This window comes from Physeter macrocephalus, chromosome 1 (genome assembly GCF_002837175.3).
Source record: "Physeter macrocephalus isolate SW-GA chromosome 1, ASM283717v5, whole genome shotgun sequence".
NCBI classification, from domain to species: Eukaryota; Metazoa; Chordata; class Mammalia; order Artiodactyla; family Physeteridae; genus Physeter; species Physeter macrocephalus.
The window spans coordinates 82,006,338-82,024,313 of NC_041214.2; the positions used below are offsets into that span (position 1 = coordinate 82,006,338).

The window sequence follows — 17,976 nt, forward strand, 5'->3', positions numbered from 1 at the left end:
GGTGATACCTCATTGTAGTTTTGATTTGCATTTCTCTAATAATTAGTGATGTTCAGCAGCTTTTCATGTGCCTCTTGGCCATCTGTATGTCTTCTTTGGAGAAATGTGTATTGAGGTCTTCTGCCCATTTTTTGATTTGGTTGTTTGTTTCTTTGCTGTTGAGCTGCATGAGCTGTTTATATATTTTGAAGATTAATCCTTTGTCTGTTGATTCGTTTGCAAATCTTCCTATGTTTTCCTCTAAGAGTTTTATGGCGTCCCTTCTTACATTTAGGTCTTTAATCCATTTTGAGTTTATTTTTGTGTATGGTGTTTGGGAGTGTTGTAATTTCATTCTTTTACATGTAGCTGTCCAGTTTCCCAGTACCAGTTATTGAAGAGGCTGTCTTTTCTCCATTGTATATCCTTGCCTCCTTTGTCATAGATTAGTTGACCATACGTGCGTGGGTTTATCTCTGGGAGTGTAACTCTTACATAAATATTCCAAGCAGAAATCTGAGTGACTCTGAGTGAAGGATACTTAAGAAAGTGGGTAAATCTCAAGACAGATTTACTGGTTTCACATCTGAGCTCTGTCACTTACTACCCTGAGCACTTAATCTTGTGGAGCTTCAGTTTCCTCGTCTGTAAAATATGTATAAAACATGGGATAATAATTCCACTTAACTCATGAGAATTAAATGAGTAAATATGTGCAAAGCACTTAAACACTATGAGGAACATAGTAAGACTCAGAGAGAACTTAGTGATAGTAGCAGAGGAGGAGGAGTGATAGTAATAGTAATAGCTAAGATTCTTCTCCCAGAGGATTAAAATATGGATGCTAAATAGGGTTCAGACTTTTTTAATCTTGATGGTCACCATTATTTTATTGAAATTGGTATGTCTTCAGTTTCATATCACGGTGAGCAAAACTACCTCCTGTGATAAAACATTAATCACATTTAATCACATTTAAAGGGTTTTAAGTCATAATTTCTGATATGGTTTAGACAGATACATTATCAAAGTTATTTTTAAATATTTTAAACTCACTTTAAAACCCAGCAAAGCATTATTGATGAGCTTCTAAAGTTACTATGGTATGCTTTCCATATAGATGGTATAACCCATCACTAAAGATCTCCATTACTATGTACTTTCTTCTCTTAGCATTACCATGTCTGCTTAAAAAACTATTAAGACAGGGATTGTTATAGATTAAAACTTTCCTCAAACACATTTTTGACCCAACTTTAATAAATAACTCCTGGTTCACTTTAAAGAAACTGAAACTGTATACTTTTCCCTATTATTTTGATCAAGAATTACTGAATATTAAAATTATACCTTTCTGCTAAGCCCAGTGCTTCCTTGGTATGTAATGGTGATGTCAGGTTTTTTTTTAGAATTGAGATGCTCTTGTTTATAATTTTATTTATTTGTCATTATTACTAAAAGGGAGTACTTAATGAAATCATAGACTTTAAAGTTTATTTTTCCTTAATTGAGCTCTACACAGTGTAATTTAGCTAAATTTGGATTGAGTTCTAGCTTCTCTACTTTTCACACTTCCTAGCTTTTCAAGTACTATGGCTAATATTTGTTGACACTGTTGTCTACCTGATTAGCCAACTTTGTATTTATTTGTCTCACCTGCTCTTGTCAACCTTGGCTGGAGCTTTTAGGGAGCTCTCTCCTAAGTTATGGAATCTTGGACCTCAGAGGAATCTTGACACTTTGTTTCAGAACATAACACATTCTAGTAAACTCTTTGCAGGTTGTCTTTCTAGGTTTGTGGGTTTTAATGCTTTATTTTTACATTTTGTTCGTTATAAGGTATGAGTATATTTTACCTCCACTCACTTTCTAGGATCATTTGGAAGACAAAAGAAGTGAAATATTTTATATCTACCAAAACCTGGTTTTGAGAAAAACGTGATGCTGAGTACATTCTTAAGGTGAAAAGATTGTGCTTTAATTTAACATTAGAATTCAAATATCTTCTTGACCTCAAATGGAGCACATTCAATCAATTGTGTTTAATTCTAGCATAAAACAAACCATCATTCTTTGAGGTGAGGCAGGTGGTAGAAGACTAAAAAATGACAAGCATTTCTCCCTCAGGCAGTGCTTGTTTAAAAGTCACTATTCTGCCAATATTTAGGGATAAAAATGTAGTACTGTCTGCTAGAGCATAATCCAATGGATGCTTTGCAAAGCCAGGGTCATGAAGAAAGCTGTTTTCTTTTCCCGGGAGGGGCTTTAGAGTGTTCAGAAAGCTCCTCCATGAAGCCTGAGGTGAAAGGTTATATTAGCTGAGGAAACTATATATGCTGCCTGAAATAATTTGGATTTGTAGGTTTGGTCTGGCAAATCTGTATGAAGAAAAAAAAAACAAAACAGTTATCTCATTTTTTTGAAAGCAATCTCATGGCATTATTTTTACATAGTATTGTAGATGAGAATGGTCATCCCTAGAAAAATGTTAGAACTGGTGCACCATTTATGTTTGATCATCAGATTCAATCTCCTCAACTTTATACAGATTTTACTTTATAGCAAACTAAGGTCCAGGTTGTTTAAGTACGTTGCCCAGGGGTAGATGGCAAATTAGTGGCAGTGTTGGGCCTTAAACCGCATGTTACCCAAGTCTAAGTTCAGAGTTCTTCTGCATTACTAGAATCTATTCACGAATAAAAGGAGCACTGAAGAATGTTTAACTCCCTAGCCTCCTCTAACAGTCAGTCAAGGATTATAAATATAATTTTTTTCAAATGAAATTTGGGCAAGTTATTGTTTCCTGTGACAAGGATCCATTTGAATTGAGGTAAATAAATTGATTATATGTTTCCAAAGTAACCTCTCCTATGCCTGATATGGTCTGCATTCCCATTTTTTATTAATCTCTTGCCATATATTATTGACTATCGTTGCCATAAATTAGCTATTACAGATAGTAATATCTAGGAAAGGTGAGAAAAAGAACTTGTAAAATTTCTCTTACACAGATACATTGGAGGAGAGAGATTTTCAGAAATGCAAATTATACCTATGTTTCTGTTTCATTGCACTGGTCATATGACTTGACTGGAATTCTTTTTTGATGTTAAATTATTTTACAGGAAAGTAATTACAGAGTCAACTTTAAGTAGGTATAAACCCAGGTTTATATTCAATATTAATTCAATATTAAGTTTTGTTTACAGTGATATATACTGATATACATTATTGCTGAGCTGATGAGAAGAAAATTCAGGCCCACAATATATTCAGAATTTAAGATCATTAAACAGTGTAATCCAGGAAGGAAAAATAAAATAAACTAAAGGAACTGCATTTATATAGGACGCTTTTAAAACAACGACCAGTCAGGAGAAATCTCTATTCTTTGTTGCCATTTTAATTCTAACCATCAAAACTGAAGAAATAAATCAGTCTGTAGATGACAATGGGAATGCGAAAGAACTTACGGGAGGAGAAAAACAAACAAGGAAACCCTCTTTCTATATTTGGGAATGGTAGTTATACTTGCTCTTTCCTAATGGTGAAAGCAGGCAGTTTGAGATTCAGCCCCTGGGTATCCCTACACTTACCATACCAGCTCCATGTTTTAGAACACCCCCCAGGGTGTTCTGTGATTACCCGGAGTATATGAAGTTTCTGTGACCAAGGTGTGTTTTATCCTTTCTGTGGGCAGATCAGCTAGTTTGTGATGAAGCTGAATACTTTTCAGCTACAGATGTTGGTAATTTTCTAGGGTCCAGGCAGTGTCTTCTATTTCAAAGTTATTTTATAGGAAATGAAGCATCTGTTCGAATTCAAAGGAAATCCACTGTTTTACTTTATCAGGCTTATAATAGATATCAGGCAAATCATGTTCATTTTCACCTTTTATATGTTGTGGAGAAAAGACTGTCTCCTCTTTCAGACATGATAGGGTAGATATACAACGCTGTTCATTCATTCACTGAGTCCCCATAGAGTATGTTAAGGTTATTCGAACATCAAGATACCTTGTTGCTAGAAAGGGACAATCTACTTCCTATTACATTTCAAATGTTCTAATAGCTTTTGTTGCATAAGAAACACATGGGACACAGAGGACCCCAAAGAGTTCTTCTCAGGGCACTTTTTGGTACTCGTACGAGTGTCATGTTCTAACTTCAGAGACGATTTTACTTGTCATCATAAATAGGCATCTCATTAGCATCCCAGCATAACACAAATTTCTCCCTTCTGTGTTTATGGAATTACTGAAGTAAACAAAGGGTACAGGTACTGCTTCCTTCATCCCGCCAGCTTCACTTTGGTGGAAAAGAAGAAATAAATATTATTCACATTAACCTGGCACAGAGCTAGCTTCACAGGCTGCAAAGTGTGCAGTCATGAGAGGGCCCCGTGCTTTGTTTAATGTTCTGCTGTCACCATTATGAAACTCTTAATAATTTATGAACAAGAGGCCCTGTGTTTTCATTTTGCGATGGGCACTGTGAATTATTTTGCTGGTCCTACCTACCTAACGCTTGTTCTTCTTGGCTATGCTGGTCTGCCTTCTGCCTCTAGTTGTACTTTGTCAACACGTCCACTCTCTTCAAATCAAAGAAATAAGCAAATAAGAAACTTTTTTGGTCGTTGTCAATTAAATGCTTTTAAAATTAACTTCAAAAGTACTAATTCCTATGGCAGGTTTATGATATAAATTTTTAATAAGGCCATGGAAAGTCTCCAAGAAGATTTCTAATCATACAATTCTTACTTTGGTGGGTTTGTTGCTGTGTGTTTCAGGCTAGTTAATTCAAAGTTAGTGTTGGTTTTATGCTTTTTTTTTAAAAGACAATTGAGTATACTACTTAGCTTTTGTTTCTTTAAAGTAAAATTTGAGGAAAGCTTAAAATGAAATATGTTTTCCCATTTTTATCTTAAATAGTCAGCAGCTCTTTGCCCAAACCTGAGAAATCTAGTTTTACATTATCTAAATTGAGGCGTCAGCACTGGAAGCAAATCCTATTGTGAAGTAAAATATTTCACCCGAACTTTTTGGGATTAAAAATTATGGCATGTAAAAGCATAGCCATCAACACCTATTAATGGCTTGAAATATAGTTTCTAGTTCTTTGGTGCCACCCCATATGTTCAGTCTCACTGCTGTCCCAGAGACGTCGTCTTTGTACCCCTGAGGTAAATGGAGTTTCCATTTCTCTTATGTCCTTCAAGCAGCACTGAGTGTTTACTCACTGGCTTTTAAAGCTGGGTCCCCAAACTTTTCTCTTTACATTTATTGGAAAAAAAAATTCAAAGGGCCATGTTTCTTTGTTCTCCTCCAAGCGCACAATTAGCTGAAGTTCCATTCTGTGTAGCTAGAAGGAGGAGGAAAGGGTTGGCCCAACAGGCTTTTTACTGCCTGTGAGAAAGTTCTTGGCGAATTTCTTTGTCCCCTTTGTCAGGGGCGGCTACCTCCCTAATTGTACTGCTCTAGGGAAGCACGTGCCTCTGGGAGCATTATCTGATTCCTACAGGACGCTCAGGAGTGCTTTGTATACTGACCCTTAACTTTAACACAAATAATAATTTCAATCCCCTTTCTAGCCTGTTGCCGCAGGCTTGGACACCTAAGAGCTTTCATTCAGCCAGGGGTGTGGACGCCTTTGTCCGGGCCTCAGGTTTTAGTTTTTTCTCTCATAGCTGTCTCACCTGCAGTTTGCCTCACCTGTCAAGAGGGGAAGCTAAAGATGGAGGAGAGGAGGACTAGGATCTGTGGAAGTCAGAGGGGAGTGAAGGCGAGACTAACAGCTGCTCTTGTCAGCAGGGGGATAAGTGTAAAGAGATGAATAGTTATTTGAAGAGCAAATGGGGACATGGCATTCGGCAGTGGAATGCGAATGTATAAATGTAATGGAATGGGCATGCAACCGTTAACAGTTAGACAGATGCTCTCTGGACTGAATGGAATGGCAGAGTCCTTTCTCCTCCCCATGTGAAATACTTAAAGTTTAGTAAAATAATTTTCTTACGCTTAAAGTTGAATTAAGATTGTTTTCAAGCATCCATTTCTTTGTGAGCTTGTTCTTCTCTGTAGTTTGACTTAATCTGGGACTCTGTTATATTTCAGTTGAAGAGCCAGACTCCTCATTTCCTTTATAAAATATGCACCCACGGGACTGCCTTCTTCTTTTTGCTTTTGATTTGTTTTCCTGTTGCTAACTTGAAGAAACAGGTTTCCACGTGTCAGAAGGTTTCACAAAGGGAAAATGGTACACAGGCTGGTGGCCCCTTCTGGAAATGTGTCCAATTCAACTCAGGAATGACTTGGATTATCTTATCAGGCTGACAGGTGTGATGGTGTTGGCAGGGTCCTGGACTTGGAATCGGAAGATTTGGTTTCAAAATCCCTACTCTTTGCTTATTAGCCAATGCTTGAGCAAATCACTTCCCCTCTCTGATAGTAATACAGTAAAGATTTTTTGCGGATGAAATGAGAAGTTAAATCATTCTTCCCATAAACATCTTATTGAATACCTACTTGGTGCCGGTTTTCCTAGAAGAAATAAAACACCTGGCAGAGAAGCTATATGAATTAATATATATTTCAAACATAGAATTTTAATCATAACTAGATGATATTTCTCTTACACATGTTCTACTTTAGAAAATAGTAAACGGCTACAAAGAAAATGAAAAAGCAGATGAAAAATTAGGCTGTTTGGATGGTCTGCTAGCATGTAACCTTTTAAAATATATAGTTGCCTCTCCCTATCCCTGCTACTCATTTCCTTCCAGTCTTCATGAACCCAGTCCCTGGGGGCAAGTCGGTACCCTGAGACAGAATTTAGAATGATGACTAAAAGGAAATTTGGAGGACAATTGATTTTTCTCAGTAAACAACAATTTGATGCTTAAGTCTCCTCTAGAACATATCTATCCAGTGGTCTTTTTCATTCTGAATACCAGGACAGAAGAAGGAAAAAAAAAAAAGAATAGCAGTCAGTATTCACTTATTTTAAAGAATTCATAAGCAGCTACGGAGCACTGGCACTTCTTGCCCAGTTTGCGAATGAGCACATAATCCACTTTCAAATGCTCTCCGAGAGACCGCAGTCTCCAAAGGTTGCCCATGAAGCTGTGTGAACTGTGCAGGTCATTACAAAACATACACACGCCTGGGGTTTCTCTTGGTGTTTCGAACTATGCATGACAAATCGGTCATTTTCCCTTGAGTGTGAAGTGTTGCAGACGTGAGGTGGAACTCTGTAGAAGGCACTCACCAAATGATGCCTTTTTGGCAGCAAGGATCTGCAGCTTCAATGGCTAACGTGGGGGGTTTCTGGGTGTCCCGCAGCCACAGTACACGAACCTGGGGCTCCTGAACAGCATGGACCAGCAGATCCAGAACGGCTCCTCGTCCACCAGTCCCTACAACACAGACCACGCGCAGAACAGCGTCACGGCGCCCTCGCCCTACGCACAGCCCAGCTCCACCTTCGACGCCCTCTCGCCTTCGCCCGCCATCCCCTCCAACACCGACTACCCGGGCCCACACAGCTTTGACGTGTCCTTCCAGCAGTCCAGCACCGCCAAGTCTGCCACCTGGACGGTAAGAGCACCGGGCGTCCATGTGTCCTTGAACCTGATCCCCAAGTACAAGGGTCTTCTCCATCACCCCTCGCGCCCCCGCCCCCGGCTCCCTCCTCCATCAAAGCTTAGAGCCCCATATTGAATGGTGCAAAATTTCTCCCTGTCCTCTAAGGACATTTTGGTTTGAAATATTCAACACTGAACCAGAGAGAGAGAAAGTGCCATTTAGTAGGAACAGCCCTGATCTGGGAACCAAACTCCTGCGTTCTGGCTGGCTCCTAGCAATTTCAGTTGATGCGTTCTAGCCTGCCTCACGCTGTTGGGAGGTCCCTTGTGTGAAAGATTTTTTTTGGAAAAATGTAAAGCATTACGCCAATGGAAAATACCGTAATCGTAGGATATGTGTTTGCAGTCTGCAGAATGTAGGCATTACCAGTCTCATTATTTTGAAAAAATAAATGTCCCAATAAGGTGCGATTTTTTTAAAAAATGAATAAAATCACAAACACAGTGTAAAAAGAAATTAAGATCTCATCTATTAAGAAAGGGTTAAATTTGTGCATGTGGGTTCTATAACATGAATCATAATTTATTGATACATATATATCTATTACATGTAGAAGCAAGTTTCCCTCCCCAAATCCTCCTAAACTACACATTAGAGGCCTAAATTAGCTTCAAAGAGATTCTGATGAAAAATGTTGAAAAAAATCTTATATATAACTTTTCTAAGAAAACATGGAAATACTTTTAAAAATTAAAAAAGCTACAAGAATGTTGATTCTATTTCAGAGTTTATTTTATTATAACATGAATAAAGCTTAAATATAAGGGGGGAAACCTATAAGACTGGTTTTAACTGGTTGATCAGAGAATGCTCAAGACCAAAGTGACGCACATTTTGTCAAAGAATTTAATGTTTGCCAAGATTATAGAAATGCTTCCAAACGTCATCGTCTTGTTGAGAAGTAGCTTTCAATTTGTTTTAACAGATTTTTCCCTCTTTGGCAGATAGGTTTCTTTGGAAATCATTTCTCTTTGTATGTTACAGTATCCAGGCTTTTCTCCAGTTGTACAGAGTTTATAAAATAATCTGCATTAGTAATACTAAATTCCAACATAATTTCACACGTGTCCCCTCATTTTGACCTCACTTTTTTTGTGAGCTAGGTAGGGCACATTTCACAACTCCCATTTTACTAGTGAGGAAAGCTGAAAAAACATGGGGATTCGGTGGCATCCCTAAAGTTACAGAGACTTTTGTGTAGCTGGTGCTATTTCTGATTCTGCCACCCTCCTCCCACTAGATTATGTCCTTTCTTTTTCTTTTCACCATTTCACCTCAGGATGTCCCATAATTGTCTAAAAATTTATCTTAGTGCTTTTCTTTCATGGTTTGAGAAGCGGTTCTGTCATGGTTCGTATTTCAACCATAAAGTAGAAGTGTTAGCTTAAAACTTGATCTCTCTTCCATGTGCTTTTTTTAATCAATCGTGTCATACTATTTAGTCTCTTTTATATTAATAATTGTGGAGGTGGACACTCCAGGTGAGTAAACTTAGAGTAAACTTAAAGATATATTGGTTGATTGATCTAAGTAATATCTTGCTGAAGAACCACTAAAATAACCATTTTATAAATGGGGCACTGATGTGTTTTTGAATAGGGGTCACACCAATTGGATGTTTACAGTCACTGAACTTCAAAGCTAACAGTTTTTCATCTGACATTTGCAGAGCTCTACTATGTTAAGAGTGAGCACATCTGAGGGATAATGGGCATGTTGGGGCCACTAAATGAAGAATCACTGCCCTCCTAAAATGGCTTAAGAACCTTGGGGATGGAGCATGATGGCACATCCATCTTTCTTCCTCCCCTCTCCCTCCCCACCTCCTCATACAGAAATCTTAACGCTTTTTTTCAGTTTTAGTGCAATTCTGAACCATCTTCCATCAAATCCCCTCTCTCAGAGGTACACTGTCTCAAAAAAAAAAAAATGGTTGGGGATACCTACATAAGTGGTAGGTTAAAAGTAAAGAAAATGGGGCTTCCCTGGTGGCACAGTGGTTAGGAATCCGCCTGCCAGTGCAGGGGACATGGGTTCAAGCCCTGGTCCAGGAAGATCCCACATGCCGCAGAGCAACTAAGCCCATGTGCCACAACAACTGAGCCTGTGCTCTAAGGCCTGCGAGCCACAACTGCTGAGCCCATGAGCCACAACTGCTGAGCCTGTATGCCACAACTACTGAAGCCCGTGCCTAGAGCCCATTCTCCACAACAAGAGAAGCCACCAAAATGAGAAGCCCGCGCACCGCAACGAAGAGTAGCCCCCGCTTGCCACAACTAGAGAAAGCCAGCAGAAAGCAACTAAGACCCAATGCAGCCAAAAATAAATAAATAAATAAATAAATTATTTTTTTAAAAAATAAAGAAAATGTTTTGTAGAGTACCCTAGTAAAATTTCCTTACATGTGACAGCAGTGGTATCAGGACTCTGAAAAAGGAGTAGGCACTGTGGTGATGGGAAAGAGCATCTCTTGGGAGCCAGAAAACCTGGATTCTCACTGATCATCCTCGTGACCTTAGCCAAGTCACTTCATCTTTCTAGAATTCAGTCTGTGCCTCTGATGAGGATGAATAGGGTGAAAACTACTTCTTTTCCTTAAGATGAGATAGTATTATCAATCAACATAGTTTTTAGAAGAACTTAGCTTCTAATCAGTTCATTTGCCTGCCATTAATAAGTGACCTTGGTTAAGCTGGTTTGCCTTTCTTGGGTTTCTGTTCAGTTGTCTACAGTGTATGCTATAGATATTACAGAATAAAATGATTGAATTAGATGTCCATTCCATCCTACTAGTGTATCACATGGTATTTATATTTTTATTCATGTTCTTTCTTGTTCGCAATTAGACTTATTTTAGGCCCAGCTACATTTCATCTAAATCCAGAACATTTGAACCCTTGTTTGAGTAACTCCTGAGATCACCTAAAAATATGTAAATTCTTAACCGTGGACACCAGTGTCTTATACATTAGCAGCACCTAACTCTTTGAGCCAAATTATATATCCTCACACTTATACACAGATCTCACATTTTTAAGTGTTCTCTCGTGCAACTTGGAGCCTCAGAACCGAGGCTGTTACCCCATTTTAGAAATGAGGAAACTTCAAGAAGTAAAGGTTACATGGCTGATCACCAGCCAAGGAAATAGAGGAACCCAGGCCTCCCTCCCTCCCAGTTCAAGTCTCTCCACCATCTTATCTAGACTGTCTTTCTCTTCATTGACAGAAGGCGATACAGACACTCACAGGCCCTGGGTAGTATGGAGTGAAGCCACCTGACAAAGGACACTTTTTACGCTACATTATACAACACCTATTTCTTAGGCATCTCTGCATTTTAAAGCAATTTTTCAAAATAAAAACACTATATTTTAAAAACTGCCCACAAACTGGAAGCAGCAAAAGCAGCTGTCATTAGGAAGGGTCACATGTATCTCATAGTCTTCTGGTAATTCTTTAGTAAAAATTTTATTAGTACCATTTTATCACTTGTCATCCTTTTGTGTTGTTTTCTCTTTTAATTTCTGGTTTTACTGAGTCACTGCCAAAATATAATTAATATATTTAAAGTATATACACATATTGCCTTTGCTTTCTCTGTTTCCACTAACGAATGTGTGTTCCCAGTTCCATAAAAATATGGTATCTATTTAAAAATTCTTCCAATGAAATAAAGTGAAGAGCAATGACATTCTTCCATATTCTCTCTTTCACACACACACACACACACACAGAGTCACACCCAAACCAACACAGAATTTAGGACTTGGGTTTCAGACTTTCTTCTTATTTCCACAGTGTAATTGTTACTTACTGACAGAGGCCTAACATTTAATATAATAAAGTGCTGGTCTAGCATTATAGCTGGAACTCATCAGCCACAGGCCAGCTGACAGTATGGTAATTTGGAAATGGCAAGAAACTTAGGTACAGATTTCAACCCTGAAATTTACTAGCAGCATCTGGGACCTGCTCAGAGAGTTCAATCTCTTTGAACTTGACTTTTTCCACCTACAAATAGGGATGTTCATACTTTCCTTATCTTGAGGATTACATGCCACATGTAAGTGCACCTATCAGCACCTGGCTAGTCATAGGCATACATGTGTTAACTGAGTCTGAATTTGAATCCCTTTGCTTCACGAGCTTATTATAGTTTTGTTGAGGGTTCAGTTGTGCCGCAAGTAATAATTTGAGAGAATGCAAAGCAGAATGTCTTCTACTTTTCTTTTTTCTTAGTGCTTTTGGGCTATTAGCATGCATACTCCAGCCCCACAGGACTGTGATATTATCCACTACTCAAATGTGTGAATAGATGGCATAGGATGATATCAGCCCCTCCCATATGCAGACTTCTGCAGGCTGGCCAAGCTGCTTTCCTAACTCTGTCCAAGCAGATGTAGGCTCTCCTTGCCGGCACTAGGAAAGGTCTTTTCCAGCTTTAAGAACCTGTTGAATTCCAGCATTTATTTCTCATTTATGGGGATGTCCTTTTTTTTTTTTTTTTTTTTTTAATTCTCTGTGTTAAATAAAGAATAGCAGTGGTTTTGCGGTGGCAAAAGTATTGGAGGCAACCTACACACTCACCAGCTGGGAACTGGTTCCATAAATTGTGGCATATCCACATAACAGAATACTCGATGGCCATTCAGAAGAATCATAGGTACCGATCTGGAATGCTTTTGGAGTTGCTGGTGAGGATGAGATAAGCCTTGTTACGGCACCTACTTGAGGTTTGAGAGGACTGGTAAGGACACTACTTCAGGGGGCAAAGTATTTTCTTTTGCTGGACGCCAGGGACAAGGCGTTTTTTGTGTGTGAATATAGATCAATCTGTCTTGATTATCAGCCTCACGCACCTTTGACAGTTTGAGAGCTGTTTTCCCCACAACCCAGGACACACAGTATAATCTGTGTGCAAATACTGGGAAAATCCTCAGGTTAGTGTTTTTCTGTTGTGCTCTCCGTCTGAGATAATGACCCTGGACTTTGGACCTATATCTCTTTTTGCTCTTGTGATTTTTTTCCCTTCATAGATGTCAAGGTCTTGTAGGGCAGGCACCTGGACCTAAGTGCTCAGAGCCATATCCAGTATATAGTAGGCCCTTAGTAAATATGAAAAAACTTTGTTTTCTCCTCGTGGCCAAAGGAAATAATTACAGTCCCAAGCAGCATCCCTCCATTCTGATCTTGACTGTTAACTGTCCATTAATTCGATGCCATTTGCCTTCACCCGTGATTTAGAGAGCCCTCTTCCTTTGCCTTTCCTAACCATGCCAGCCTCATGTCGTGTTCAGAGCTTTGAAGATTCTGACTTGAGCAAGTGGAGAGATTAGGGAGGCGGCATTTGAAAGGGGAACAGCCAGTTCCCCGGAGAGTTTCATTGATCCCAGCATATCGGGTCTTGCAAGCTCGCTCCCCTTGGCTCTTCCACAGGCGAGCTGAGATGCCTGCCTGTGGCCCACCCTCCCTGTCATCAGGTTACCTGTAATGTAAGACTTCCAGAAGAAGGCTGCCAGCTCTGCAGAAATCTAATGCAAGCCAGCCTGTTGCGTGGCCCTCTGGAATCTTGGGACTCTTAAGAATAGCCCATCAAAGGACATGATGTACAGACAAGCTTTTCCATGGTGAATATGATTTATCAGCTTCCTTGCACAAAGGAAACGCTTTTCTCACCAACGCTTGAACCTTTACTGGGGCTGGTCTTAACTGAGTGGCTGTTAGATTTCATTGCTGAGGGACAGAAGTCAATAGACTTGTCTCTTGCCAGTGGTACATTTGTTAATCATAACAAGGTTATTTTCACCTCTTGCCAGAGCTATCCTGTAAACCTCTAGAGGTACATAAAGAAGTGTCTTTTTGTGCTCCTCCCATGACAAAGAAAATAATAACATTGAGCATTGTCACCTGTTATCCAAGGTATTTCTTAGTTGATGAGAGTATCGAGGAAGAATGTCCTAAATAAAGGGTTTGGAGATTCTTGGGGACGGTTTATGTTACTTATTTAACTCTAGGTTTTGGACTTGAAAGTGAATTTCAATAGTAAGCCATGCTATAGGGGTGTTGTCCCCACATCCAGAGCAGAATAACTTAGCAAGTTTGCCCTAATTTGTTTAAATTAACTCTAGGTTAATGTATTCATGATAAGCCAGTTTCACCTAATCTGATGTTTAGGGCCCTCCCAGACTCTGCTCAGTGATTTCTTGAATCCACGGTACAGTTTCTATTTAAAGGAAAAACATTTTATATTTATTTATTTATTGCATCTAATGTTACGAGAACTGGCCACTGATTAAGGAGAAATAAATAGCAAATTTAAATAAACTTGCCTTTCTTTTTGTACTACAAAAAGAATAACAGCAACCCCCCTTTTTTCTCCTTCTTATTCTTTGCCCTGCTCTTCTTCCTCTTCCTCCTTCTCCTTCACTTATATTATTATTCATAGTAGTCAATTTGGTTTTGTAGATATTACCCCCGCCACTTGGTATTTTGTTTTACCACTGCAGCTTTGGTTTCCCAGAAGGGTGGATTATTATGAAGAGGATTGTGATATAAATAAATTACCATGGAAATTTCCATCAAGAGCAGGGATCCGATCATCAGGCCCATTTCCCTAAAAAAATCACTTCCACTAATAATGGACTACCTTGAAGGTGGCAAACCCAAATATCTGTGGCACTAGGGGGTAGTGTAAATGAGTCGGATGGTGGGGATGGGGACAGTGGCAAGATGAGTTTACACACCTTGTCTGCAAGGGAATCTGCTTTGCACCTCCACCCTGGTGTCATGGGGGAAGGTAGGGCTGGAGTTAAAAGATGAATTTTTCAAGAGCATCTAGAAACCTGGATTTGCATGTAATATCTCCAGATCTTTAAGTGATATATTCATTAAAAAAAAAAAGTTGTAAAAACCACAGACCAAACAAAACAATAATCAGACTGAAGGCTGTCTTTGCAGTATATTTAACAGTGACAAGGGACAGTTACTTAAAATTTAAATAAAATAACTGGAAACTAGAGCAAGCATCTAAGGGGAAAATTACAAATAAATATATTCCATTTGGAAATAATAATTCTCTGTTCCTTTCAAAAGTCCTATAGATTGACTGCCCCCTCCCACCCCCTGCAATAAACTAAGCAATACATTATCAAAGTAGATCTGTCTCAGTTTGTTTTCATGCAGTTAATGACCTTCTTACCTTCATATTCCTATAAAATTTTATTTTATAAAATATAACGATTTGCAGCATTGGGTCCTTGGCATAAGGAAAGAATCTTCTTTGTTTGTTTTGTTTTATTTATTATTTATTTTAAAAGTATTTATTTATTTATTTATTTATTTATTTATTTATTTATTTATTTTTGGCTGTGTTGGGTCTTCGTTGCTGTGCACGGGCTTTCTCTAGTTGGGGCAAACAGGGGCTACTTTTCGTTGTTATGTGCGGGCTTCTCCTTGCGGTGGATTCTCTTGTTGCAGAGCAAGGTGTCTAGGCATGCGGGCTTCAGTAGTTGTGGTGCACGGGCTCAGTAGTTGTGGCTCATGGGCTCTAGAGCACAGGCTTAGTAGTTGTGGCGCATGGGCTTAGTTGCCCCACCGCATGTGGGATCTTCCCGGACCAGGGCTCGAACAGTGTCCTCTGCATTGGCAGGTGGATTCTAACACTGCCACCAAGGAAACCCTGTTTTGTTTTAATACTTAGAAAATTAATACTTAGAGAATTTATGGGACTCCATAACTTAACTAAAATTGGCCAAAGCTGTACCCAGAAAAGGCAGTGAGATTGAAAGTGCTTCGAATCAGTTTTCTCAGCTCACTAACCAATGGCTCATTTGTATTAGCACATAGAGGGTGTGGCAGAACAAAAATCACCAGAAAATTGAGGTATAGACAGAGAATAATGTCATTGTATTTTTCTTGAGCCATTAAAAAAATACTATGTATCATTCAGTTTGACAGAGATTTCTTCAAGTCAGCCCTGAATGATGGGTGCCATTTATTGCTCTCAGTGTCTTCCCATATGTGAGCTTTACACCTTCTCCTGTTTGCACTCCCTGGTATTAACCATTTCCGTAGTGTGATCAAGTCTTGTAACTGTCCCCACCCCCTCGGGTGGTGAAGGGAATATGTATTTTTCTCATGAGAAGTATTTTGCAATCAGCTGTCATGTCATAAAAGCAACTACATATGAAATAAATCCTCATGGTTTTATATCAGCAGCAATTAGTATGTCTATTAGGTCACTGGAGCCTGAAGAAGGCATGAGATAACATAGCTTTCTGCTCAACAGCTTCTAATTTTTTGAAATTAAAGAAAAGTTTATCGTAGAACAGAAAGGAAAATCTTAGACTCTTTGAAGCCCTGCAGATGTTTTGTAGACATGGAATGGTTTTTAGAACAAGGGGTCCTGTAATTAGGCACACAGGGGCCTAAAGGTACTGATATTACCAGGCATCTCTCCTGTGGTTTTTAATAAAGATTACGACCCCATCATCAGGCTGCCCTCAGCTGAAATTTAAAGGAAATTGAGAGTAGCCAGAGACCCTAGGTCTAATTTACTGTGAGGTGAATTAGGGAGGGATTCTCACTTTACAAATAGAATCCACCTTCTCATTTCACTTTGAATCTAATAATGAAGACTCATGATTTCTTAGTTAAAAAAATGAAACAGTATAATTTACCACCTTGTTATTTTATTACAAGGGTCTGAAGAATTGGAATGTAATTTCTAATTGTTTTATGCAGAGTTAATTCTGTGTCTTCCAGTTCATCAAACAGGTGTTCTTTTGTGGGTTACTCCTTTAGTTTGCATTTTTGTTTTCCTCTTTATGCTGTTTTACCAGTATCATCTGCACTAAATCTTGTGGAAAATATAACAAATAAGATGAGGACACCATTTCAAAAGACTTTTTCTTTTACTTGGAGTGGTTTCCAAGTTGTATTAAGTCGAAAGAATAATGACTGCTTACTTAAGGATCCTCATTGGAATTTGAGAAGTCATCTGACAGGCTCCTGAAGAGTGTGGCTTATTAAGTAGAACACAGAACTCAGAAGGACAACTTGTGGGCACTAAAAAACTCTGTGATCTGGGGCAAATGACTTTATTTGTGCTCATCTGTTAAATGGGTATTGTAATATTTACTTGGTAGGATTGCTGTGAGGCTTAATTAAAATTTACAAAGTACTTTGGGAGCCTGAGAGGTGAAGCTCTAAAAACACAGTATGTTATTATCTCAGGATCCTGCATTTTTGTTTTTCGATTTACCTGAGTGAATAGTACATCATATCCATGCTTACAATTCAGGCAGTTTTTTGAGGTTTTCCATTTATAAGCAGACATGAAATGAAACAGTATAGATCTACAAGTCCCTAGAAATAAATGTAGGATAAATATATATGTTTGCATATGTGTGTATTTTTTTTCTAATGTAAAATAATTTCTTCTTAAAACATGTTTAATTAGATCCTGTAATTGTTAATCAGATAATTTTTTTCTTAGAGTCTCAGTGTTTTATTGGTAATATTTCAGCAAACCAGTAACAGAGTTTTAAATTGTGATCATTTTGACTAGGTCATTAGAAGAAACATTTACTTTTCATTAAAAATGCAAAAATAAATACACATATTTATATAAATACAAATATTTTACGCTTGTTGAGTAACAAAGGAGTTAATTTACAATAATTATAATTTGGGCTTCAAAGATATTCCTTCTTTCTCTCTCCCTCTTTGCTTACTTTCTTCCTTTTACTCTATCTGTTAATTTGAGATTTTATGAATCTAGAGCCCTAACATTAAACGTTATAAATTTCCCCTCTCTCTCTCTCTTTTTTTTTTTTCTTTTTTTTTTTTTACTACTTTGTATTCTTGGAAAAGCAAATTTCATTTTCCCATAAGAATAATGTTATAATTATGGATTACGTTTCTGAACAAGAAATTGTCATCAAGTAAGTCATAGATATGATTAACTGTATGTCATAAAAGCAAAGTTCTATAAGGTACGGTAATTGTTTAAAACAGCAAAATGATTCTCATAGTTCTATAAAATTTGCTTAAATATCTTGTATGCCTTGTCATATGTGTGTTAAGTGGGTGTTAAGTTTACTTATAAAATCCTAACAGTTCTTTTTATAAACTTGACTTATCTAAAACTGATATGCTATTGTAATAAACATTTAAATTAACATTTGACAGACCAGAATTTTGATGCATTTGATATGTAACGATTTGAGAAGCCTATGTTTCTCAAAATAGGGGAATTAGATAAATAGTTACAAAATGTATTCCTTTTGCTAAGAATTATATTAAAAAAAAATTCTGTAGTATAGACCATTATTTATTTTAAGACAGTGAATCAA

At 38.1% G+C, this 17,976-nt stretch overlaps 1 protein-coding gene across 20 annotated transcripts in view; it reads left to right on the top strand.

The window, feature by feature from the left end:
- The window catches only part of TP63 (tumor protein p63), a 235,575-nt gene that overhangs the window by 149,321 nt on the left and 68,278 nt on the right, over positions 1-17,976 (top strand). For all 20 annotated transcript variants that reach the window (XM_028492229.2, XM_028492233.2, XM_028492250.2 and 17 more), the window contains one exon: positions 7,319-7,573. In XM_028492229.2, the coding sequence (XP_028348030.1) occupies positions 7,319-7,573 (255 nt within the window). The remainder of the gene's footprint in view (positions 1-7,318; positions 7,574-17,976) is intronic.